The sequence below is a fragment of the Idiotropiscis lumnitzeri genome, chromosome 21, assembly GCF_059441095.1.
Source record: "Idiotropiscis lumnitzeri isolate Australia: NSW breed Sydney's pygmy pipehorse chromosome 21, RoL_Ilum_1.0, whole genome shotgun sequence".
Classification (NCBI taxonomy): Eukaryota; Metazoa; Chordata; class Actinopteri; order Syngnathiformes; family Syngnathidae; genus Idiotropiscis; species Idiotropiscis lumnitzeri.
The window spans coordinates 1973507-1996137 of NC_142411.1; the positions used below are offsets into that span (position 1 = coordinate 1973507).

At 43.1% G+C, this 22631-nt stretch overlaps 5 protein-coding genes across 8 annotated transcripts; 3 read left to right on the forward strand and 2 right to left on the reverse strand.

Moving 5' to 3' along the window:
• Window positions 1-100: 100 nt before the first annotated feature.
• mrps10 (mitochondrial ribosomal protein S10) lies at window positions 101-2429 on the forward strand. Its single transcript, XM_088286499.1, has 7 exons — window positions 101-233; window positions 379-431; window positions 749-812; window positions 894-1033; window positions 1193-1301; window positions 1401-1490; window positions 1564-2429. The coding sequence occupies exons 1-7, from the start codon at window positions 162-164 to the stop codon at window positions 1648-1650; spliced, it is 615 nt and encodes a 204-aa protein (XP_088142625.1). The 5' UTR covers window positions 101-161; the 3' UTR covers window positions 1651-2429.
• Window positions 2430-2756: 327 nt separating this feature from the next.
• Window positions 2757-3551, reverse strand: msgn1 (mesogenin 1). The gene has a single exon (XM_088286813.1). The coding sequence runs from the start codon at window positions 3533-3535 to the stop codon at window positions 3110-3112; it is 426 nt and encodes a 141-aa protein (XP_088142939.1). The 5' UTR covers window positions 3536-3551; the 3' UTR covers window positions 2757-3109.
• A 701-nt stretch (window positions 3552-4252) lies between these two features.
• On the reverse strand, window positions 4253-10167 carry gen1 (GEN1 structure-specific endonuclease). Its single transcript, XM_088286808.1, has 13 exons — window positions 9630-10167; window positions 9188-9380; window positions 8938-9114; window positions 8555-8665; window positions 8402-8475; window positions 8241-8326; window positions 7918-8068; window positions 7613-7649; window positions 7443-7523; window positions 7071-7201; window positions 6914-6975; window positions 6308-6457; window positions 4253-5768 (listed from the first exon to the last, which is right to left on the reverse strand). Exons 1-13 carry the CDS (start codon window positions 9788-9790, stop codon window positions 4690-4692), a joined length of 2493 nt encoding a protein of 830 aa, XP_088142934.1. The 5' UTR covers window positions 9791-10167; the 3' UTR covers window positions 4253-4689.
• On the forward strand, window positions 10153-13278 carry ppil6 (peptidylprolyl isomerase (cyclophilin)-like 6). Of its 3 annotated transcripts, XM_088286811.1 has the most exons (9): window positions 10154-10340; window positions 10680-10759; window positions 10972-11067; window positions 11407-11586; window positions 11963-12025; window positions 12341-12488; window positions 12684-12743; window positions 12820-12955; window positions 13038-13278. In XM_088286811.1, exons 1-9 carry the CDS (start codon window positions 10286-10288, stop codon window positions 13147-13149), a joined length of 930 nt encoding a protein of 309 aa, XP_088142937.1. In that variant the 5' UTR covers window positions 10154-10285; the 3' UTR covers window positions 13150-13278. The 3 variants fall into 3 exon arrangements, with proteins under 3 accessions (XP_088142935.1, XP_088142937.1, XP_088142938.1); XM_088286809.1 differs by having other exon boundaries at window positions 10153-10340; window positions 12684-12955; XM_088286812.1 differs by lacking the exons at window positions 10154-10340; window positions 10680-10759 and adding an exon at window positions 10779-10812 and having other exon boundaries at window positions 12684-12955.
• Window positions 13279-13748: 470 nt separating this feature from the next.
• On the forward strand, window positions 13749-22352 carry cd164 (CD164 molecule, sialomucin). 2 transcript variants are annotated; one of them, XM_088286531.1, is made up of 6 exons: window positions 13749-14035; window positions 15043-15114; window positions 17765-17839; window positions 18299-18403; window positions 18646-18738; window positions 19579-22352. In XM_088286531.1, exons 1-6 carry the CDS (start codon window positions 13963-13965, stop codon window positions 19749-19751), a joined length of 591 nt encoding a protein of 196 aa, XP_088142657.1. In that variant the 5' UTR covers window positions 13749-13962; the 3' UTR covers window positions 19752-22352. The 2 variants fall into 2 exon arrangements, with proteins under 2 accessions (XP_088142657.1, XP_088142658.1); XM_088286532.1 differs by lacking the exon at window positions 18299-18403.
• The last annotated feature ends 279 nt before the right edge of the window (window positions 22353-22631 follow it).

A 22631-nucleotide genomic window follows, 5' to 3' on the forward strand; every position in this document is an offset into this window, starting at 1 on the left:
AAATATGTAAGAGTTTCTATAGCTATCGGTATGAGTTTCTTTTCCACAGTTAACGCGTACGTTTTGGTAATTGCATCTGTTAGTGTGATGTACCTTCCAGAACACGCGGGGGCAGCATTGGGACACGTAACGCTTCCGGTTTCCCGCACAGCTCTGGAAACATGGCCGTTCCCATGGCGCTCCGGAGAGAATTTTGCTCCTTGGCAAGGATACTAACCGGAATATCACATTCGGTAATGGGTTTCTTTTTTATTTATGCGTCACTCATAACTCATTTTTTGTGATGCATATAAGTGTATCAACATTCTATGCAATGAAATGTTGCATGCCGGTGACTCGTTGTAACCTTGCCTCTGCTAATATTTGCATGTTTTATAGAGACCACGAGTTCTGGACCACTGTGCAGGACACAAGAAATGGCTCACAATTCGGTATGTAACATTGTTCCACGGTGCATGAGTAAATCATCAAAATTCACTTAATCGGTAGATAGTCAATATTTAACTATGCCAACTGTCTATAGTGATACGCAGAATAAATTAGCTTCGGTTTACATAATTAACTCGCTGCCATTCATACATTGTCACGCCTGAACATGAATGTAGAAGTAAATTTCACGTTTTTGTTTGTTGATGTGTCGTTACATTGTATGTTCTCTGACAACTGTAATAAACACAATGCCTGCATGAATAATTATCTGTGGTGCATGTCAATGTCCTCTTTATTTCCCCCTTTTAATTCTCTGCAGGTGTCCCCTCCATCGGATCCCATCCTTCCAAACTGCTGCATTATTTTCATCAACAGCATCACCAGTGAGTTGTTATTATAGTTCCCCACCTTTACAACATATAATTCTCTCTACCCAGGAGTTCATTCCAACATTTCCCTTTCAGATCTCTGTGACGGAAGAACCAGATACTCTGTTCCAGAAGGTGACTGTCCTGGTTAAAGGCCACGACAGAGCCGTTTTGGACAGTTATGAGTATTTCGCCACCATGGCAGCCAAGGAGCTTGGCATCGGCATCAGCAAAGTGTGAGTCTTGGCAATATGTGGTGGCTTTGGTGGATTCTGTTTAAAAGGCTCTGATAGGCAAAAAGTCTGGCTCTTCTATGCAATTCCACCAACAAGTTGTTGCAGCAACACAACATACTCCAGTAATTCTGAAATATATTTTGTCTTCCTTTCCTGCAGTTTTGAACCCCCCAAAGACATGGAGAGGTTAACACTGCTCAAGTCGGTCCACATCTTCAAAAAACACAGGGTTCAGTATGAGATGAGGACTCACTACAGGTGTATTGAGGTGAGATTTTTACATAAAGATAATCATAATGAGTGGTTGATAACTCTACATTTTATTTAAAAAAAAGGAGTGGTAGTAACAAATGATTTGTCTTTGTAGTTGTCTCATTTAACAGGCTCCACAGCTCGGGTTTATCTAGAATACATCCAGAGGAACCTTCCGGAAAGTGTTGCCATGCAAGTGACTAAGGTGAGTCGGTTTCATGTTGTATGCTTAAACCACAGACGTCCACAAGACTCCTAATGTTGCTTCTTCTTAACAGACGGCGATCGAAAAAATTCCAGAACACATCCATGAGCCCATGTGGAGGGACGAGCCCACGGAGGAAGCGCAGAAGCCCAGTCAATAAATGCAAACCTCAACTGGTCACCAACCAGTCGCAGGGCACATGTAGACACATCGAGATTTCACACCTAAGGACAATTTCGAGCCTTCATTCAACTTAACCTGTAGGGAAGAAAGCTACTCAAGCGTGAGAACTTGCCAACTCCATACAACGCAGATTCAAACCTCCAACCTCTGGGACTCTGAGAACATTGGGCTAACGGCTAGTCCACCATGCCGCCGGACAATATTGTTAATAATTGTGTTGTATCTGCAAAGTTCCTCATTTTCCTGTTCATTAATCTGCAATTGTTTGGTATTAAAACTCAATACATGGAAAAGCCGACTGTGCAGTCACTCCGCTGTCGAAAACATAAGACCAGCATAAAATGCATTGCAACGTTTAGAATAATGCTAAGAGTGGACCACTGGCAATTTTTGTGTAAAAATGAGTTTGAAATCACGTCATGTTTTGGGATGATCGCTTGTATATTTACTCCATTTCAAACTTGAAATTTTCAACTTTTAACTCAAGCAGACGTTGCAGGAATGACGTTTATTGAACTGCATTGTCATTCGTGTGTGGCGTTGCAGATCTGATGTGTATTTCTCCAGAACCCGGCTGATTCTTGGCCTTCTTGGGATTGCTGTGTTAATTATTCTTCTTTCGACAAATGACCTACTTAATGGTCTGCCTCATGCCTGAAAAGTAAAATTTTGCAAGTGTCTATGTCCTGGTGACATGTTTTGTATTTTAGCAACCAATTACAGAAATAAAAACAAAGAGACACGCCCACCTTTAAAGGTGATTGGATAGTGCACTTCCTGTTTCGGATATCCTGAAAGTATGAGTGGGTGAACTGTTTTATGAGAGAGCCAATTGTATTTTTACAAACAAGAGCTCAAGTTCACCATAAATTCAACAACCGACTCGTCAAATGGACATTCTCGGTTATGTGTCGACACGCCCTCCTGTGATTATTCTTAAAACGTGATTGGTCAAAGTCCTTCCTGTCTGGAGATTCTGAAGTTCTGATTGGATTATGTTTAAAGGCGCAGTCCTCAGTGAGAGCTTCAACAATTTAACTTGCGAATTTATAGTAGAATATTATTAAATATAAAAAAAATACATCAGTCATCATGTTTATTTTTTCAGCAATATAAATTCACTGGTAGCAATTATTGGACATTTTAACAGCTACTTTCTATCAAAATAGACCACATATTAATAAAATAAAATGGATTTCACGAAAATAAACCTTACAAAATATGACTACACTCCATCTCTAAAACAGTTGTATTCCCATATACAAAACAATGAGAGCCCTCTAATCAATATTTACATCCAGGAAAGGGCAAAGTAATGAAATCAAACATACTTATTAACATGTAAAGCATTTAAGATAAAAAAAAAAAAAAAAAAGTCAAAAAATGAGCACGATCGCTGCATGACTTTTACGCGCGGGTGCGTAAAATGGTGACTTTTACGCATGGCTCAGAATGTCCGACAGCTTGTTGATGTACTCGATGGTGTACTTGAGGGTTTGTATTTTAGTCAGAGGCTGGCCCCTCTTGGTGTAGTCCGGTGGCAGGTAGTCCCGGAGCTGGTGCAGGGCTTCCGCGAGACTCCTCATCCTCATCTTCTCCCTCTCGCTCGCCTTCACGCGCCTCTTGGTGGACATCTTGGCCTTGCCGTGCGTCCTGGGCGCCTTGGAGCCGGTGTAAGGACCTCGTCCCGGAGAACCGTAGGCGAGCTCCTGGTGACCTCCGGAGTAGAACATCTCCGGCGAGGAGCACTCGGAATCCACGGAGGAGGGAGAATTCGATTCCGGAGAGGAGCCGGAGGAGTTGAGCTGTTCGCCGAGTTTCCAGTCGTGTAGGATTGCGGTCGTTGCAGCCTCGAGGTCCATGTTGAGGAAAATCAGCATCCGCGGATGATGACAGCAGACGAGATTCACGGAGGAGATGACGTTTTTATATGCGAGCGCATCTCCGGAGGTTTATGGGTTCACAGCTGAGGCGGGGAAAAAAACGAGTTCAAAGCGAAGCACAAGTGGCAAAATGCGACCTTCGCGGAGGACGTCGTTCGTTCTCACCGAGGTGCGAATAAGGCTAAATAGGCGGATAATGCGACAGAAAGACAAATAATTAGATTCCCTTTGTGGGAGATGAGCCTTTAAAGTCTGCACGGCGACAATTATCAGTTTGATGTGATCTGACTAATGAAGGGGCAGGTCCACGCAAGACCCCCAGAAGTGTTGCGAGCAAAACGTAAAAGCCGTGGTTTTTTTGCTCTAATTAAAACGAAGAAAGAGAAATAAAATGTGAAAAAAAAATAACTATCATTTTTTTAAATTTCTTTTACAAATCCAAATAAAAGAACCATAATTAAAATAATAATAATAATCATTGTGCAGGCTTAAAGGCTGCATCAGACAAAAAGAACAAAAACAATTAAAATAGCTACTGCAGACATAAAAAAGTGTATTAATTGATAAAGTTAAAAAAAAACACAAAAAAACTGTCAGTTAATAATTAAAATGTGAAAATAACACACCGGTATTAACGAAACAATTATGTAAAGATTGCATTCAACCTATTGAGTTCACAAATGGCGCTAAAACAAATCCCGATGGAAAACAATGAGCTTTTATTACTTTTAGTAACTACTTTTTAGTCACAATTAGTATGAGTGAACACAAGTTGGTGAGGAGGAGTTATTTGGCCAAGAGGATGCAGCTGTCACCAAGCTCATGCCAGACCTTTTCATGTCTGAAAAAGGTGTGGAAGACCTCACTCATGATCAAGGGGACCAACAGCAGAGGGCTGTAAAACCAACAGCTCGCAGTTCTCTCAAAGAGCGTGTATGTTTAGATGCCACTTATTATATAGAAATACTGTCTGTCCATTTTTAAAGTTGTGCCAAATTATTATGAACCCCGAAGCTCACAACTGCAAATCAGACATCCCAACCACTAGATCACAGCGCTGGCTAAAAGTTTTATTGTTATTATTAATTTTTGGATGTTTTGGCAGAACGATGGATCTTTTTTCGTCCTGCTTCTCACTTGAGGAACTTAAGCCTGAGTCTCTCGGCCAGCGGCAAAGGGCTGTCCCCGCAAATGACTGATTCGTCGCTATCCAACACACTGATGGGGGACGGCGGGCTGGCAGGAAACACGTCACGGATATCGGCGTCGACCTCGCTTTCGCTTTTAAGCTTCGTGACGTCATCTCCGCTCTGCGCACGTTGAGGCAAGAGGGATTGGACATTCTCACTGGTGGTTTTCAGCGATTCGCAAGCAGGCTTCAGAGGACGATCTAACAGAATCCGTCCATTTGGCTTGTAAGCGTGCTTGCTCTTGGAGGTTCTGCGAGGCCCGATCTGCCGGTTCTCCGCATCGCTATCCTCGCTGGAGGAACACACGCTCACGCACACGCTCTTTTTGACGGTCACGTTTCTGTCTTCGTCCACCTGACACGGCTCAGAGAGGCACCGCTGCGCTTTTGGGGCTGCTGCCGTGACAAATTTGTACTTGTGAGGAGGATTTTTGTCCGCCTTTGTCTGGCTTGGAATTGCTTCAGCTGACTTTTTGTCTTTGTGAGGGCGTGCTATGGGTTTTAAAATCGGTACAAGGAGGCTTGCTTGTTTGGTGACGTCATCATTTCGTGTTTCTACTGTCATGGTTGTATTTCTCATGAGCAGCCTGTCCCTTAGAGGACATTCCGAAAAGCAGCGCTCCGGAACAGCACTCGAGTGTTTCGAGGATTTCAGCTCAGCTTCCACGATGTCCTTTGAGGTGCACTTTGGAGCGCTTTGAGGGAGCGGCGTGGCCGTGAAGGACAACGCGTCCCAGTCGATGTCGCTAAGGTGGAGAGCGTCGATAGCGGCCGAGACGGACGCCGAGGAATCCGCCTGAGAGGGAGACGTACCGGGATTATTTTTAGGGCGTTGCCGATGCTGTTTGTGGCTCACGGGTGTGTCCAAAAGCACCACATCCTGCGAGTTTGTCAGGATGCCTGGCCTTGCTGGGGAGTTCGCCTTTTCTGAAGATGAGCTCCCGAGGGTCATTCGGGCTAAGAGGTCCGAAACACCATCGGATTTATCGGCCATCTTCTCCTTTTTACTGTTTGGTTTCCTCTCTGAAAAAGGGACAGAGACTTGATGTGAGCACCAAAATGTGTACTGTTCAGCGTTTATTTAACTCATTAACTGCCAATGACGGATAAAGACGTCAAAGATCATTTTTTTTACTCGGCTGGTAGTGAATGAGTTCAGATAATCTAGGATCTATTGATCTAAACCCAACTGAGTATGTTACTAAAGACAAAAGTGAAGAGCCACAATCACAGCGAAGCCCTCTGCTCGTATTACAGCGCAAGGTGAAGCGCAACCCTGACAGAGAGAGACGGAGACCTGGAGACACCTCACGGCTCCATCTGAGCCTTTGATGTGCGTCGCCCGAGCTGTCAAACTAACATGTTCGGGTGTCGGAGCAGCCGTAACGGCCTCGCTTGCAAAAACAAGCCAACGCTCCGCGTGCCTTTGATCGGCATGGGAAGAACTTGGCACGTCTGGGTACGGAGGAGGTGGGGGGGGCCACACAAAATCGATGGAAACATACGCAGCAATATACTTATTTGGCCCACGGGCTGCTGATTGAACACCAACGTTGCCTTACTCTTCGTCTTGCTCTCTTCAGTCAACGCTTTGTCCCTCAGGTAGCTCGCCACCACTTCTGGGAACGCCACACGGAAGAGGCTCTCTTCCTCCACCGACCGCACCTCGCGCGGATCCTCGGCGGGCCGATCCTCGGGAAAAATGTAATGATCTGCAGGGAATGCGCAAGAAAAAAAAAATCATATAATTTTTACAAATTCATATACAATTTCAATTCAACTTTTATACTTGGAAAAAATATTTTTATTTAAAAACTCATTAAAAAATAGTAATAATAATAATAAATGAATACAAATGAAATTTAAAAGTGTTTTTTTTTTTTTTTTTAATTCTCACACACATTCTCAAGTTGAAACGGAGACGGGTCTTGTTAGTGAGCAAGATGACAGATTGCCCAGCGCGAGGAGGAAGCCAGTTTAGCACCTAGCGGCTGTTGTGAGTGATCTGCCACCTCTGAAGCGCACCTCACAGCCAGTCACTAACAACCCCCAGAACCCCCTTACGCCCCCCCCCTCCTCCGCACCCCAACCTCACCTCCGCTCCACGCAGCAGGCCTGTCACTCAAACCGAGAGGATGTTTTCTCACCGGGTGTGTGCTTAAACTTGCCTGGTGCGCTCCAGATGACTTCGAAGCATGAAACGGCATTCCTCACGCGTTGTTTCAATATCCTTTTCAAAGAAGATGAAAAAAGATTGCAGAATTAAAAATCCACATAACAACAACAGTTTTGAAGAAACAAAATAAAATAGTCCATCTACTTTACCGAATGGGCTTGATTTGTGGTGACATCATCCTGCTGCACTTTCTGTTCATCAGCTCTGTGTAGGTCATTAGAACTAAAACCTTTTCACTCGTGTAGTGCTTTGGCCACTCCATTTTGTTGAGAGCAAATTTCTACGGGAAAAGGAAAAGAAACAAGTTCATGATGACAATCTAGGTAAAAAAAAATAAATAAAAAAAATCATGTAGAACGCAAGTGGGCTGGAGAAAGTGTTTGATCAGGCTGCTATCGAATTCTAAAAATAAGCAACATCTTAAAAGAGGAGTTATTTAATAAAAAAATGCCCCAAAATATGTAAAATATGAGGAACCTTACAAATATGAAAAAAGGTCCTAGATAGACATAATTCAATACCTGCATTGATAAAATATTCGGCTGCCTCCTCTTGAAATTTTCGACAGGTTTGTCCTTGGGTAGCAGAAATTCGTTGATAATCTGCGGGGAAACGAAAGACGTGTTCAAACACAGCAATTCAACAGCTGTTCCGAAATAAAACCAAACGAGGCGCGCAGCAACAGCTGTACCTCTGTAAAGGGGAACTGCTGACTCGTCAGTGTTTTCCTGAAACGACATCAAACAAAACAAGGAAACAATCTTGGTAAGAACAAAGTGCCTGCGATTGCTCCGTTAACGACAGTGTGTTTAATAAGACGTGAAATGAAACCAATTTATTGTTTAAACAAAAAGTGTGGGAGGCTCAACAAGATGCATGAGCCTAACGTCTACCCAACAAACAATAAATACAATGTATTTCGTCTAAAATAGGCGGTGATGAGCGTTTCTGACTCTTATCCTTAAGGTGGACGTTATAAAGACAACTGCCGCATACTTTTTGATATTCGCCTCGACGGACTGGGCTTGGCGGGTCCGTTCTGAGCGGTGCCAATCGCAAGGACACTGGTAGTCGAAATCTTGAGGTTGGCAGAATCGCTGACTGTCACAAAGCGCGCAGCCGCTGCGCTCGTGCGCTTTGGCTGAGCCTTAAAAAACAAAACAAAAAAAACGCACACAGACACACACAACTGTTATTACATGGTAATAAAGGAAAAGTGGAAATGCAAATACAGGTTGTGATGTGATGCAGCAACTTAGAGGCACTCGCTGACTCTTATCTGGTTTACAAACAGATTCGCAAGCTCCGAGCTCACTCGCCTGGATGTCGACATATGTGGCAGTGGGGAAGCTTCTTAACGTTTTCCCGAGACACGCACGCCGCCTCGTCCTTCCACCGCATGAACCTGAGAGAATCAGCACATGCGACATCATCGCGCCACTTTGCAGTCTTCATAGCGCCGCTTGTTTTTAAATTCTACCTCTGCAGAAGCGTTTGCCCTTTGATGGCCCGGATCAGCTTGAGCGCTTGTTCTTTACCGACACCTGGGACTCCCTTACCGGAGCGTCAAAAGACGAGCGTTAACAGAAGAACAAAAGTTGTGTGTGATTTGTTTCGCTAACATTAAACTTACCTTGGGAATATAATCACATCCAAGGAGGATCGCCAGACCCACAAGATTCTCTCGGGAGAGGCAAAGCTCGGTTTGGACACGGGAGGTCTTGTAGCAGTCCACCTGGGGGTCCTTAAAGGAAATCCAACAACTGTCACGATGTACGCTGTCCATTTTATAATTCATAAATGAGGGAAATATTATGACTGTAAGATTCACTCCAAATGTGTGATAAAATGTTAAACGTGTAAATGTGTGCTGCCCAAATAATCACACAGTGAATATAAAACGTCTACACACCCCAAGTCTACACAGCACTTAAGATAGTAATTATAATACCATGGAAATGCCTGACCGATGATTTTAAATCTCTTGCACACAAGAGCGCTCATGAACACACGTACTTTGGAGTTCATATTGAAGTTACTGTAGACGGTCTGTGCTCCGTACAAGAACACATCTCCATCATTGGTGATGCAACCATCCACAAAACGGTGTGAGTCCAGGTATGCACACATGGCCTCGGCTTCCCCTGCGGCAACCACCCACGGCACTCCCAGGTAGTCAAGCATCTCCGCACACTGCAAACAGAGGCGGCAATGTTATGCTTTCGCCATGACAAAGTTGAATAAAAGTGTACACAAGCAAACCAACCTCTCTGAGGACTGCATTAAAGCGCCCTCTACTGGTGCTAGAGGAGGATTTAGATATTTTTTTCGGCCCTCCAAATCTGTTTGCAGTCCTCTGGATCATGGTTTCTGCTTTCAGTTTAGGGGCCTCGCCTTCCATAACGAACACCAACTTCACCCCCATAAGAATGAGGGACGATACTCGGAAAAATAGATTCCTGTGTATCATCATGGTTAATTTAGTTAGTAGGATGCAACGGATTAAAAAAAACACTAAACACCTCCTGCACAATTACTGTTTTTTGGTAATCAAAATGTGATACCTAAATTTACTTGAATTATTTTCAAGATGGGGAGAAAAAAGTGTGCACACCCTCTGGTGACTGGGTGTATGGTAATAGTTTTGTGAGTGCGCAATTCTACTCATTATACTGTGTAAATGGATTTAAATGAGTGGACAGTATTACCTCAGATGGGGCTTCGTAACTCTGCCCATCATTGCTTGGACGTGCTGGGCCTCGCAAACCCACAAACTGAGGTCGACAGCCAGCGTCTTTCCGCTCAAACTGTACAGCGGCACCGATTCTCGAACAGGCTCAACGATAGACCACAAGTCGTGTACACCCATCGCGACACCAATATATGCTCTATATGTGGCAAATGGGTGGGAAAATGACAGCAAAGCGACACATAAGACAACAATAATGGAGTCGGTGATTTTCAAACAAGAGCGCCTCCCGAGCCGCGATCCAATTCGCTTTTCATCTCACCAAGAGAAATTCTTTGTTGCCATCTAACTACAATATTTGTGGAAATTTTTTTTAAATGTTAAATAATATAATTTAAGTTGGCTATTAAATCATAAATAAATCATTAAACCCGACAATAAAAACACTACAGTATTGTCAAATTGACAAGTAGAGCAAGATTGAACAAAGCGGAACGTCGCCATGGTCGCAGTAATATGGCGTCATCTTCAGCCGCCTGATGCCTGTTGCCGTAGATACGAGGCTACTGTTTACAGACCGATACAGTGTTCCCGCTGTTGGGAGTCGTAATGTAACAAATTCTGATGGGAAAAGTAAACTAAGTAATCCATGAACTCCAAAATTCAGAAATCTTCATGAACCTAAAGACCACCAACTTATCATCAGACATGTCTGCTTCACGCACGAATGGTTTGTCAAAACTAGAATGATTACACGTTGTTTTGTAGCATTTCGGACTTTTTTTTTTTTGCATATCAAATCAGTCGGAACATACAATAGTACTAACTTGACTTGTGTACAATTACGACAATGCGTTATTGCAATAAAACACATGAATCAAATTAGTACAAAACATAAATATAGTACATAAATATATGGCCTAACTTTTACAAAAGATTACCATGCCATTTACGAAATAGTGCCTATAATCTTAGAACAATAGTGGCAGTGAACATAATCAAGCACCGCAAACAAATAAAGCGAATTGTTATGGAGTGTTTAAATATGTTTCTTTTATTTCTTTTTCAGATTTGGAACCAAAGTTGCACATCAAAATCGTGGGCTTGATTAAAGAGCTACATTTTCATATCGCCAAAAACATCACTGAGGTAGGCAGCAGATTGCAGACATTTTGGTTCACTGAAGACTAAATTGTCCCCAGGTGTGAATTGCTTGTCTATAAGTGTTCTGCGATTGGCTAGCAATTAGTTCAGAGTGCACCCTTCCTGTCACCCAAAGTGTGATAAAGTCCATAATATAGAAAATCGTTGGATGGATGTTCTCACTTGATTTTATTTCCTTTTTTTCCTTTACCAAACAGGGCCTAAAACAGAAGTTTCCTCGTGAGTTTGTGGATCCAGAAATTATTGCATTACTTGAATTTGACTGGTATGCATTTCTGGACAACCAGAAGAAGGTAACTTTATAAAATATATATTTGTTGATGCGTTTTATGTTTCTCATATTGGCCATTACTTGTACAGCAATGTTGCCCCTGTCTTGGTTCTTATTGTGGAGAAGTGCAACTCAGTGAAGGGGTGAATTCTTTCGGGTGGGCTCCAGGGCCGCGGGTGACTTTCCAAATTTTCATGAACACAGTTGTACCTTAGTTCGCTCACGATCTAAATTGTGGATAGAAATGGATGAATATAATAGCTCACCTCAGATTCTAAGATGTGTTCAAGGACATCTTAAATGAGCTACGAATAGAACTTTCCCACAGCTGACATTATGCGACATCCTTCTGTGACTAAAGGAAATGCGTGGCGAAATGTGGCAGTTCTCCAGCGGCGTCATGTGCCATGTGGACGGCCAGTTCATCGGGAACGACCACGCTCTCGCCGCCTGGGCCAAGGATCAGTGGGCCTTCACGTGCGACCCGCTGGAAGCTTCCTGCGTGGACGAATACTACCTGAAACATCTCCGAGCAACTCAGGCAAGTCTGACGACAAACCACGGCAAACTACAGCCACATTAATTCATTCACTACCAGCCCCGGTGTAAAGAATGCACTTTCTGACTTCTATATCCGTCAATGGCAGTGGACGCTGAGGCGTGCACAATGTCTATTGAATTGCTGCAAAATGTAAGGCAAATTACATTTTTTTTTATTATTTATTTTTTGTTGGTAAAGAGGCTCGAACGAATAAATTGCATTAAATTTCATTGGCTATAGTAATCGCTCCCCTTTAACATGACAAGTATCAGCAGAGTTGAACCAACGAGTCAAAATGAAAAGTTGAGTAATATTAGTTAGTTCGGCTTTATTTTTTGGGACATGTTAAAAACAAAATGTTCTGTTTCCTATTCAGCACAGGTTTGTCTTCATGGACATCGAGATTGGCGACGAGCCAGTGGGCAGATTGTTGTTTGAGGTAAATTGATTGACGCATTCAACCTGCTACCGTACATTCTTAAAACTGCTGGATTCAAAGAAACACAAATTGGGTCAACTAGCTAACTTCACTCTGGGTCCAAAATGCTGCGGAAATAAATAATGTCATTTATACCCAGAGGATTGGGTCATTGTGACCTGTCCTGTGTGTGTCCTGTGCCCAACGACCTTTATGAAGGACAAGTGATATAAAAAACGGATGCACGGACGTATTCAAAAAGTGACCTCAAAGCATCCTTGAACGATTGCGACCGAGCAATGTGCTTCACCACTCGTTGTCTTCTCTGCGACGCAGCTCTTCTCGGACGTTTGTCCGAGGACCTCGTGGAACTTTGAGGCTCTGTGCACAGGAGAGCGAGGTCAGGCGACCGGTGGCTATCCGCTCTGCTACAAGGGCTCCCTGTTTCATCGCGTAGTGCCCAACGGCTGGGTGCAAGGCGGAGGTACGCCACGGCACACGCACGTCACACAATATGCAAGCTGAGCTGTGATTGGTCGGCGGGTTTTGACGCTTAATATTTTCATTACTTTGAGTGGCGCTTCACTTGGTTTTTTTTACTCTGAAACATGTTATGATTCAAGCTTTTTCCCAAATGAAATGATTAATTTTAAATGATGTTTTTAATGATCCTTTGCAGATATTACTCCAGAAAGGAAAGGAAACGGAGGCGAGGCCATCTATGGAGCAACGTTTGACGGTACAGCGGTGAGCCGTCGAGTGACGTCGGCAGTGTTAAACAACTCACACGTGTCGTACTGTATGTCTGCGTTCAGACGAGAGCTTCGCTCTCTCTCACACCAAGCGAGGAACTCTCGGGATGGCCAACAAGGGCCCCCACAGCAATGGCTCCCAATTCTACATCACCCTGCAACAAACACGCTGGATGGACTTAACTTATGTTGCCTTTGGGTTTGTAATCATGACTAAAAATTCAACGATCGCAAACCCTCGCATATTCACATTTGATGAAAGATATTTTTGCTCATTCTAGCCAGGTGGTGGAGGGTGTCGACGTCCTCAAGAGGATAGAGGAGGCCCCCACTACCAATCAAAGACCCAAGAAGGAATGTACAGTTGTAAACTGTGGTGTTTTTAAACTATAGCTCATATTCTCAAAAACACATGACATGTACTACGAACATGTCACTGTTCAAGTCTTTGAATGTAAATTTTGTGTGTCATTATAATGCATTTTTTTTATACATTATATAATAAAACAGTATTGTTCTTAATACAGTTTGCGTGGCACTATCTTTTCTGTGTTCTGAGCTGAGTTCAACCCAGATCATCGGACCTGTGAGGCAGTCTTGACTACCGTGCTGCCCTCATAAATTTTCTTAAGTGGGCAAAATACACCTGTTGTGAAATGCGCTATTTTCTCCGATTGGTTGTTCTTCCTCGGAGGCGGTGGTCTTGCTCCAAACTCTCCATTTAATTTGTCTCAAAATGAATACTTCAGAATTACAAATAGATCTTTGTCCAATTTTATTTGCTTATGACGTGAAGTGACTTCCATTAAATATTGGAAGGCGCACTGATTGCACTTGTAGGCATCCTTCAGCTTTGTGTTTAATTAAGCAACTAAACAAGTCAATTAAGATTAGATCAGTGATACCTTTTATGACATTATCGTTTGATGTGTCTGTGTCTCGACCCAATAAATATTGGGAAACACCGAGCAAATTCCAGGAAGCCGCAGTAGTTGACGTTGCAATATTCGCCCTCCCGCTGCCATTGCCCCGCCCCCAATGTAGAAAGGTATCACATGACCTGAGAAGTAGGAAGTGCCTCGTCAAGCGAAGCCTCAACCTCAGCAGCCTCGAGCGCCAAACCCGAGTGGACGAGCCCGAAAAAATCACTACCGTCTTATTCTCGACACGTCTCCCGCCGCTCGCTTGAATTCGTTGACAGCAGCCATGAACGCGAAGGTGTATTTGGTCGTCGCGGCAGCGCTGTCTTTTTTTGGCGCGTGCGTCGCCACAGACTCAGGTAAGTTTACCAGCAGACGCTCGCTCGTGCCAATGCTAATGGCTAGCCGACTAGCCTCGAGCGACTCGACGCGTCGCCGCGAGCGCTTCAAGCGCATACCCAAAAAATAAAATCAAATAAAATATTCTTAGAACGGAAAAGACAAGGCGCTTAATGTTTTAATTGAAATGCACTCATACCCCACCGGGTGTTTCTATTTACGAATTATCTAAATGGCGACGCGCCAGTTTCATGTCCACGCTGGTCGGTGAAGAAACTAGCCTACCTTTGCCATTTCGAAAGCAAACTAAATGGCTCCTAATTACACAATTTAATCTGATTCTCTCTAAGTTTTATTTGAATTTATGAAGAAAAACATGCAAGTTGCAACAATTTAACGTTTGTATTTCTTCTGAAGGTGAGCCGTAAAGTTTCCATACAGTCATGTACACTCAAAATATTTATTGTCACATACACTCTAAAAAATAATTAATTTAGTTCCCTCATTGAGCATTTTTGTCAGTATACTGCTTATCAATAACATTTATCAATAAATGTATCTTTCCCACATCTCAAGGTTTTTATTGCACAATATGAGGCAGAATTTGTTGTTTGGAAGCATTCCGACTGATGATGCTTTTTAATTATATTGAATAGCTTCACATTGAATCAAGTGTCTTCGGGGGGGGGGAAATGCATGGAAAAAAAATCTCAATTCAAAATGGTTGTCATAGGGATTTTCCAACTACATCTTTGGCAGGGAATCCCAAGGCCTTGCTCACAAATGTCATTAAAAAGTCAGCTTTTTTTTTTTGCCAAGACCCTCCCTTAGCTTAGCCAGTTTCTTCACATTCCTTCCTCTGTATGAAAACTGGAATTGTGTGTATTGATCGTCAGTCTTATTTTGCTCCACAAAGCATGCCTACAAGTAAGCGAAAACGAGAAACCATAATTAAACCTAAAAATAAGACGGCATCCAAATTTATTTTAAAAAAAAAAAACAACGCAAAATGTAATTATGTTTGCAGATGGCTGCCTGGATCTCCAGTGTGCTGCTTGCGATGCCACAAATGACTGCCAGTGGCTCAACTGCACATCATGTGAGTATCCGTCTGTCCCTAAATGTGCGTATGTGTGTCAGGTATGCGTGGCGAGAAGGCCACAGGTCAGTCTTTGTACGGCCCGAATTGTCCGCTTGGGCTTCTGATTCCTGGGAATGTATGGACGTCACGTTGACATGTTGCGTGGTCAAGCTTTGCTGCAACAAAAACAGCAACAGCGTGACTGTGACAGGCCGCTTTCATTATCATTGTATCGCCATCACGCATTGAGGAGTAACAGCAGTTGGAAGTTATTATTGGTTTCTTTTTAAATGCTTTACAGCATAGGTGTCAAACTCTGGCCCGCGGGCCAAATTTGGCCCGTAGTGTAATTATATTTGGCCCGCGTGGTTATACCAAATGACTACTATACCATTTTACATTCTATATGATAATAGTAATTTAAAAAAAAAAAACTATACATTGTGTTGCACTAATAAACCCACTTATTATAATAATTTTCCTTAAAAAATCAGCATTTATATTGTTTTAAAAAAATTAAATGCTGGTTCACGGCTTTGTTCAAGTTTTATTTTTCGGCCCACTGTGTATTTTAGTTTGACACCCCTGCGTCCTGTGTGTAAGACAGTTCCGTTCCTAAAGTGGCGACATCAGCAAAATTTGTACATGTAGGAACATGCTATGTGGTTTGTCAATATTTTTTTCTTATTTGGGACCAATGCAAATCTGCTTAGGTGGACTAAGTTGGTTTCTATTTTGCAATAGCCAACAAACAAAAAAATAGTTGTTAGGTCAGAAGAGCAGAACAGATTATCAGTGTCAAAAGAGTTTACCGGGTTTGGCTGTAACTAAGGTCACTTTTATTTGTTTTTTTTGACCGACCACACTCTTATCTCGCTCGCACGCATTTGTTCATACGAACGCGAGTTGCGGACATCGAATGCGTGTTTGTTAGTAAGTCTGAAAGAACACGTGCAGGAGAGGAAGCGAGGCGATGTGCGGCAGGAAACCTGCCTTATCTTCACACCGGTGAAGAAGGAAACGGAGAAGGCAGCATTAGCTACAGGGAAACATGTTCGCAAACCAGTGGCGCATCCTGACTGACTTGAGGTCAGATTTGCTCCTCCGTCACATGACTCGAGCACGGGCGGGGATCTCTTGATCGTCGACCGGTTTGACGAGTCAACCCAACGTGAGGATTTGAGTCCGGAACTGGTCTGGCCACCTGGCAGAGTTTTCAAACGCAGCGATCCCTAACGGTTGAGTTTTTCTCATCATGTTAAAAAGATTGTCGCATTTCTCTTATGTTGCGCATGAACAGATCAGCGAAGAGGAGATGTAAATAAACAAAAATTCCGACAATTCAATTGCTTTTTCAATTACTTTCATTTTTCAAAAGCGGCCACTTGACATGGCTGAAAGTACAGATGAAGGACACTGCAGCAGCAACCGAACACCCTCCGAATAATCTAGACGCCATTTATCTCATGCTGTATCTTTCAATGTGGGAAAAAAAAAAAGCCTCGTGCATCGCAAGTGAATTTCCTGGCCAATCTCAGCTCCGACAAAACGCCACTGCTACGATTGCGAGGATTTTTATTTGATTTTTTTTTTTCCGAAGCCATCCGGGACGGCATTTGTAGTTTGTATTAAGTGTCACCTTTCTTGCAAATGTGCCTGAGCTGGCCCTACCTTTCACAGCTGCCTGTTAGATAGCCAAGCTCCTCCTCGCCATTTTTACTTATGACCATGCCAAGTCCCCCAAAAGGTGTCAAAAATACTTCAACCAACATGTGACCAAATTCTTGAGAAGGTAATTGCGTAAGTAACCCACTGCAGACAACGAAGCCGTATTTGCTCTTAAGAGCATCTTTTTGTTTTTTACGATCCTATTGTACGTCAGCATCATGAATCATAACCCGACTCTTAATGCATACAAGCGTTAATTGATCTGGATGTTGAGTCCTTCGCTTTGCTAGGTGTGGTTCCGCAGATTGTTCCTCTTTTTTTCAGAGCTAGGTTGAGTTGAGAGCCACAATGTGGGGAAATGTGAACAAGCTGAGACCCTCGTGACCGAACGGTGGGCGTCTTCTCGTGATACGGCTCGCAAGATTGGTTGCGCAAAAAGCATGTCACCGAATTAGTTTGGGATCGGGTGATTTGCACCAAAAATGACAGCAAACATAAATGATTGTGAATGGCGTCCTTTTCTTAACACAATCCGCAGTCACAAGATGCCGTCAGTCATGACTCATTGAGAAACGATGCTAATCTCGGAGTTCGCGCAGATTGTCGAGATCTGAGGTTGGGAAAATTGATAAGTCAGGAACAACCACCACCACTCCTCCCCCGTCAGTTGCTGTCTGGACTCCCTGTTTTTTTTTTTTGTTTTTTGTTTTTTTTTAGGGGCAGGAAACATTCATGGAGGGCAAAGTCCCATGTGGTGGTTAATTAGTAATTGGATTGGATTTTACAACCCTCTCCAAATGTATCGTAACACCGCAGTCCCACATTTGTCGCCGTCGTTGCTCGCCAGTTGTCATCGTGACACTCTCGATTGTCATTGGTAGTTAGGACGGAATCAACGGCGCCTTTACTCGTCGTGGCCACATTTGGTCTCGGCTATTGTTTATTGTCCAGTCAAATAAATAGAAATGATATCCATTAATTTTTTTTCTTTGCATTTCAGTACCCGATGGCGCCGCTTGCTACAACGTGACACTCTTGGAAAAAAACGGCACGTGCAGCAACGCCAGCTGCTCCGGTAGGTCTGCGGACGTTACGTTGCAGGATCCTCACAGGTCACATGATCTAATCATGGCTAACCGTGAACGATTACGTGACATGTTTTTGTCCGCGTTGGAGGAAACAAAGTACGCGTCCTAAATGACGTTTGCTAGGCGGCTGTTGTGTGTTTTGGGGTCAAATGATAGTCGCTATCGAGTCTGACCCCAGATCTGAACGCTGAAATCACATTTAACAGCCTCCTTGCGTTTAATTGTGCAACAAATATTTCCATGAGTACTGTTTTGCTTTAAATGTGTCAGCTATTTGGACTCTCTGCCTTCTTTGTCTCTAACGGGTTTTTTGTTGTTGTTGTTGTTTTGTTTTTTTAACTTGAACTGACAAACCTGCGAGTTCTCCTTTTCAATGTGTGGTTGCCGCGGTGTCTCTGGCTTTCTCCCTTTTCAAACTCTTGTCCCGGTGATGGTTCCCTGTCCAGCTGGTCCGAGCCCAACCGCCCTGATTCCCTCAACCCTTGCCCCTTCCACTACAAACCCCGCCACCTCTGTTGTCACTAACAGCAGCACCCCTGAGCCCACCACAGGTAACCCGCGCTACCCCTCCCCCCTCCTCCTGCTGCTGCTTGACTTGCGCACACCAACATGCTTCTACATATAGAATCCAGTTGATTATTCTGGGTGAACAAAGTTGCCCAAAAACATGGCCAGGATTGTAAATTGTTTTGCACGCAAGATTGACTGGGGGAAAAAAAAATCCTTTATTGCCGATTAGTGCTTGAAAAGATTATCTTGCAACGCTTAACTGTCCGCTGTGACCCAATTGTAGCCAATTCAACCAACACTACCACTACCACTGCAACGCCTACGCCCGCTCTCAACGTCACCACCGTCTCAACCACAGCTGCGTCCACAAATTCAAGTAAGTGGCTCGTGGGAATCGGAGAGCGACTTGCGATGTGATTTTTCGTAATATTTCGACAGCAGGTATGAAATGATGCATGCATGTTGTGTGTAATCTAATGAGGGAAAACTTAGTTAGAACGTTACGCGTTCTTACATCAATCAGTCAGGCTCGGTTCTGCTCAATTTTGGAAAAGCCAAGGTTGTCGTTTGGCTTATTAAGACGATGATCGGCTTCATTCTTGACTGTGGGACGCTTCACTATTTTTGTGAGTCACAGAATAGTTTATTTCTTTCCATCGCCCTCACTTGATTTGATTTATGGGCTTGTATTTAATTTCAGGGTCACGCTTAAAAAGGGAGGAATAAAATGGATTTACTATACTGCAATAATTTCAAGAAAAAGTCAAGTCATAGCAGAATAGTTTTTTTTAAAGGTTTTTGGGGAAAAATGTTTTACAAAAAAATGTCATGAAAAATATATAAAAAGTCCTATTTCATATTTATTTTATTTCATATCTATTTCAGTCCTATATTTTGTCAAGATTAAGAAAAAAATCTATTTAAAAAAGGTAATTTATTAGCTATGCAATTTTTCAAGATTTTTTTAATTCAAGAAAAATGTGGCTTTTTTTCTAATTAAAAAAAATCAAGATTAAGTCTTCGGTATTGTTGTTGTTGAATGTTCTCTTGTGTTGTAAAACTCTCCACCACCCTCCCAAATAAAATATTTATGCCGATTTTTAAAAAGCCAATTAATTGGTTGTGTCCCTACTAAATATGCTAATTTCCCCAAAGTACTTTTATAGTTTTCTTCCTATGACACTGTAACTATGCGCATATTTGTTCACTCCTCCAGGCGGCTCCTCGACAAGCACCCCGGTGACATCCTCTCCGGCCCCTCACAGGAACTCCACCTTCGACGCCGCCAGCTTCATCGGCGGCATCGTGCTGGTGCTGGGCCTGCAGGCGGTCATCTTCTTCCTCTACAAGTTCTGCAAGTCCAAGGACCGCAACTACCACACTCTTTGAGGCCGCACTGCTCGTGCTCAGGTCCACACCTCTCACAATAATCCCCTTCAACCGACACACTCCCGTCCGCCGCCCTCCATAACTCAAACAGTGTTTCCGAGCTGCCCCATCTTCGGCATTTTTTTAAATCACTCATCCCTGCAAATTGATATTTGAAGCCGCCTCATGGAAATGAGTTGGCCGTTGCCGAAGAGGAAACACTGTTGGAGTTGTTTAATGTGACAACTGCGGAAGTTCACTTTAGCTTTTAGCCTGTTCAATCATTTCTGCCCCCCTTCCCTCCATTGCCGTTTTATCTTGTATATGTCGGTCGTCATTTCCATGAGAGAGGTTATGATTATAGCCGCAATTAACAAGCCATTTGTCCGGCGGCTGGCTCGATTTGCGTTTGTCTTGCTGGGCTAAGATTACCCGATACAAGTTTAGTTTACAACTGCCTTACAAAAGAGCAGTTGCATGCAATAAAACATCGCTCATCTCCTGTCCGTCGTCTCCTTAGATCCCACCAGCTGTCCGGTTGCAGCGGTGGTCTTCAAAATGGAAAGATTGTACAGTATTTTTAGGAATGTAGAGAATTTGTTTAGTGAGGAGTTGGAAGCGAGCGGCGTGCACTTCTCCTAGATAGAGACCGTAATATATAGTAGGTGACAAGTGCCTTTAAATGTCCGGTGTGGTTTGGTGGAGGAAACTTGAGGGAAGGATGATTGTATTTCTACCTGCTTGAGTGCAGTGATGCGAATCCCAGCTGGACTGAAGAGCCTTCGTTAGCCATGGAAAGACGATAGAAGCCGAGGCTTATTATTGGTCAGATTTAGCACCTTCCCCACCCCCACTCCAAATAGTTCACGAATGGTCTTCATGACCCGACACTCCCGGCAATCTTTAGTTATAGTGGAGAGTTTGGATTCATGTGATGGATGAGAAAATGTTGATAAACGAGTCTTGTTGGCTGCGTGCTGCTATTTTTTTTTGTTTGTTTGCTGTCATGTCGTCGTCTTGTCCATCTATTAGGTTTTCGTGAAGTTCAGGGAAGTCTTAATGAAGGAATGTCGATATGCTTTTTTTGTTTTGTTCTGTGCTTTACAGAGCTCGTCACTGAATGTTATGGTGTGATTTAGTCGCTTTTTTTTTTTTTGCATGCTGGATGCTTCTTGACTCTTGATACGCAACAATTGCACCCAAAATGATTCAGACTCTGGACAAAATTTAGTTGAATTTGCTTAGGACACTTTTTCGATTTTCTTCCAAATTGTCAGTGATAGGAGTCATTTAAAAATGGTAACAATTTTGGATTTTTTTTGTAATTTCCTGCTAAAAATGTTCTTGGCCCTCTTGCGTTTGTCAGACTGAAGTGTATTTGCTCCTTTTGGACCCCCCCCCCCCATACTGAATAACCACTTGATAAGGTGTGAAGAGTATGCCTTGAAACCGTGAGCCATCGATGCCAAATTCCTCCGTTTTTTTTGGCATGGAACTTCAGCATTGCACTGACGAGCTTTGCTTTTAACGCGTTTGTCCGCTTTTCCAAACCAAATCAAGTGATTGTGTATTATTGGGCCGCGCAGTATCGAACATAAACTCGCCTTCATTGTACAATCGCCAGGTGGCATTAGGCTACAGCCCAAAGACGCGCAGTGACTTTTTGCCTTAGCTGCATCCTTTTTTTTTTTTGCGCCCACATTTCCAGAAATACTTGAGTCTTAAGTGTCCGCCAACGCTGCTGCATCATCGGGCATGAATTCCTAAAAGACGAGCGTCACATGCTCACATTGTTGCAATCTGCGTTCATTGTTGCCTGCTTCTTACTCACTCCCCTGCACAGCTTCAGGAAAAGTGCCTTATTCAGTTGAGTTTGGAAGAGCAAAAAAAAAAAATCAAAGCTTTATGCTTGTTAATGCTAAGGGTTATCAGCAATTTCACACCTGCTAGGATTTTTGATTTTTTTTTTCCTCAGTCCTGTGGTTTGCTCTGCCACTCCTAGCCTTAAACGTCCAAATCATTTTGGAACGCACCCCAAACATGAATCTGCTTATTAAAGAATCTCAATACGTCCCAATTAAAACTTTGTTTTCCGCTAAGAGGCGGTACAGTTTGGATCATTTTGACCCTTCTGCTCTTTTGGCTTTCCCTCCCTATTCAACTTACTTGGAACATGAAAAAATGCGGCTCAATCATCAGACAGCTTCGCCCCCCCCCCTACAAGACAATATCAAACTGACATACTGAACTGTCCCGCTTGGTGGAAACGAAGCTTTTACAAGTCACGAAATGACTTTTCACAACCGGCCAGTAAGTTTTAAGTTTTTCCACTCCTTCGAAGTGTTCATTTCCAATGTGTAGAAAACCAAAACCAAAAAAAAGTTCCAGCAATTCCCTGCATGGCCCAATGGGCTTGATTGCGCCGCACGAGCGCACACTGGAGTGCCATCCAATTGTTGTTTTGCCTTCTCGAGACATCAATCCATCTTCTTGGTACGATTCCAATGGCTTTGAAAAAAATGTGTGCCCTTTTTATTTCTGTTGTTCCATGTTTGCATTGTTTTTTCAAGTGTGGCTATAATCTGCAGCCTGTTGATCTAATAAAGTTTGTTCAAACAATCATCGCCGTATCAATGTTTGCTTTGAAATATAGATGACGACTGTGTCATCTTTGATTCCGGCTCCAATGCAGCAATTTTAGGGAAGTCTGTGTTAAAGAAGCAAGTTTCGAGTTGACGCTTTGGGAACGCTACGTCAGCTTTGTTCTCTGGTGGGAGCAAATGTTGAAGCGGCGCAGAACCACAGAATCATTAAGATGTGGATGGTTGCAGTTTTCTCACCATTATTACTTTTTTGGGGGGATACTGTTCTGTCCTGTCAGCAGTTTGAACATTAACAAAG

Coding starts and splice junctions, on each gene's coding strand:
- mrps10 (XM_088286499.1), top strand. CDS start 162: ATGGCCGTTCCCATGGCGCTCCGGAGAGAATTTTGCTCCTTGGCAAGG. Junction 1,302..1,400: donor CTCACTACAGGTGTATTGAG/GTGAGATTTTTA, acceptor TTGTCTTTGTAG/TTGTCTCATTTAACAGGCTC. Junction 1,491..1,563: donor TTGCCATGCAAGTGACTAAG/GTGAGTCGGTTT, acceptor TCTTCTTAACAG/ACGGCGATCGAAAAAATTCC.
- msgn1 (XM_088286813.1), bottom strand. CDS start 3,535: ATGGACCTCGAGGCTGCAACGACCGCAATCCTACACGACTGGAAACTC.
- gen1 (XM_088286808.1), bottom strand. CDS start 9,790: ATGGGTGTACACGACTTGTGGTCTATCGTTGAGCCTGTTCGAGAATCG. Junction 7,202..7,442: donor CGAATATTTTATCAATGCAG/GTATTGAATTAT, acceptor CTTTTCCCGTAG/AAATTTGCTCTCAACAAAAT. Junction 5,769..6,307: donor TGAAGAGAGCAAGACGAAGA/GTAAGGCAACGT, acceptor TCCCTTTTTCAG/AGAGGAAACCAAACAGTAAA.
- ppil6 (XM_088286809.1), top strand. CDS start 10,286: ATGAACCTAAAGACCACCAACTTATCATCAGACATGTCTGCTTCACGC. Junction 10,341..10,679: donor GTCTGCTTCACGCACGAATG/GTTTGTCAAAAC, acceptor TTTCTTTTTCAG/ATTTGGAACCAAAGTTGCAC. Junction 12,489..12,683: donor CGGCTGGGTGCAAGGCGGAG/GTACGCCACGGC, acceptor GATCCTTTGCAG/ATATTACTCCAGAAAGGAAA.
- cd164 (XM_088286531.1), top strand. CDS start 13,963: ATGAACGCGAAGGTGTATTTGGTCGTCGCGGCAGCGCTGTCTTTTTTT. Junction 17,840..18,298: donor CAGCAACGCCAGCTGCTCCG/GTAGGTCTGCGG, acceptor TTCCCTGTCCAG/CTGGTCCGAGCCCAACCGCC. Junction 18,404..18,645: donor CACCCCTGAGCCCACCACAG/GTAACCCGCGCT, acceptor ACCCAATTGTAG/CCAATTCAACCAACACTACC.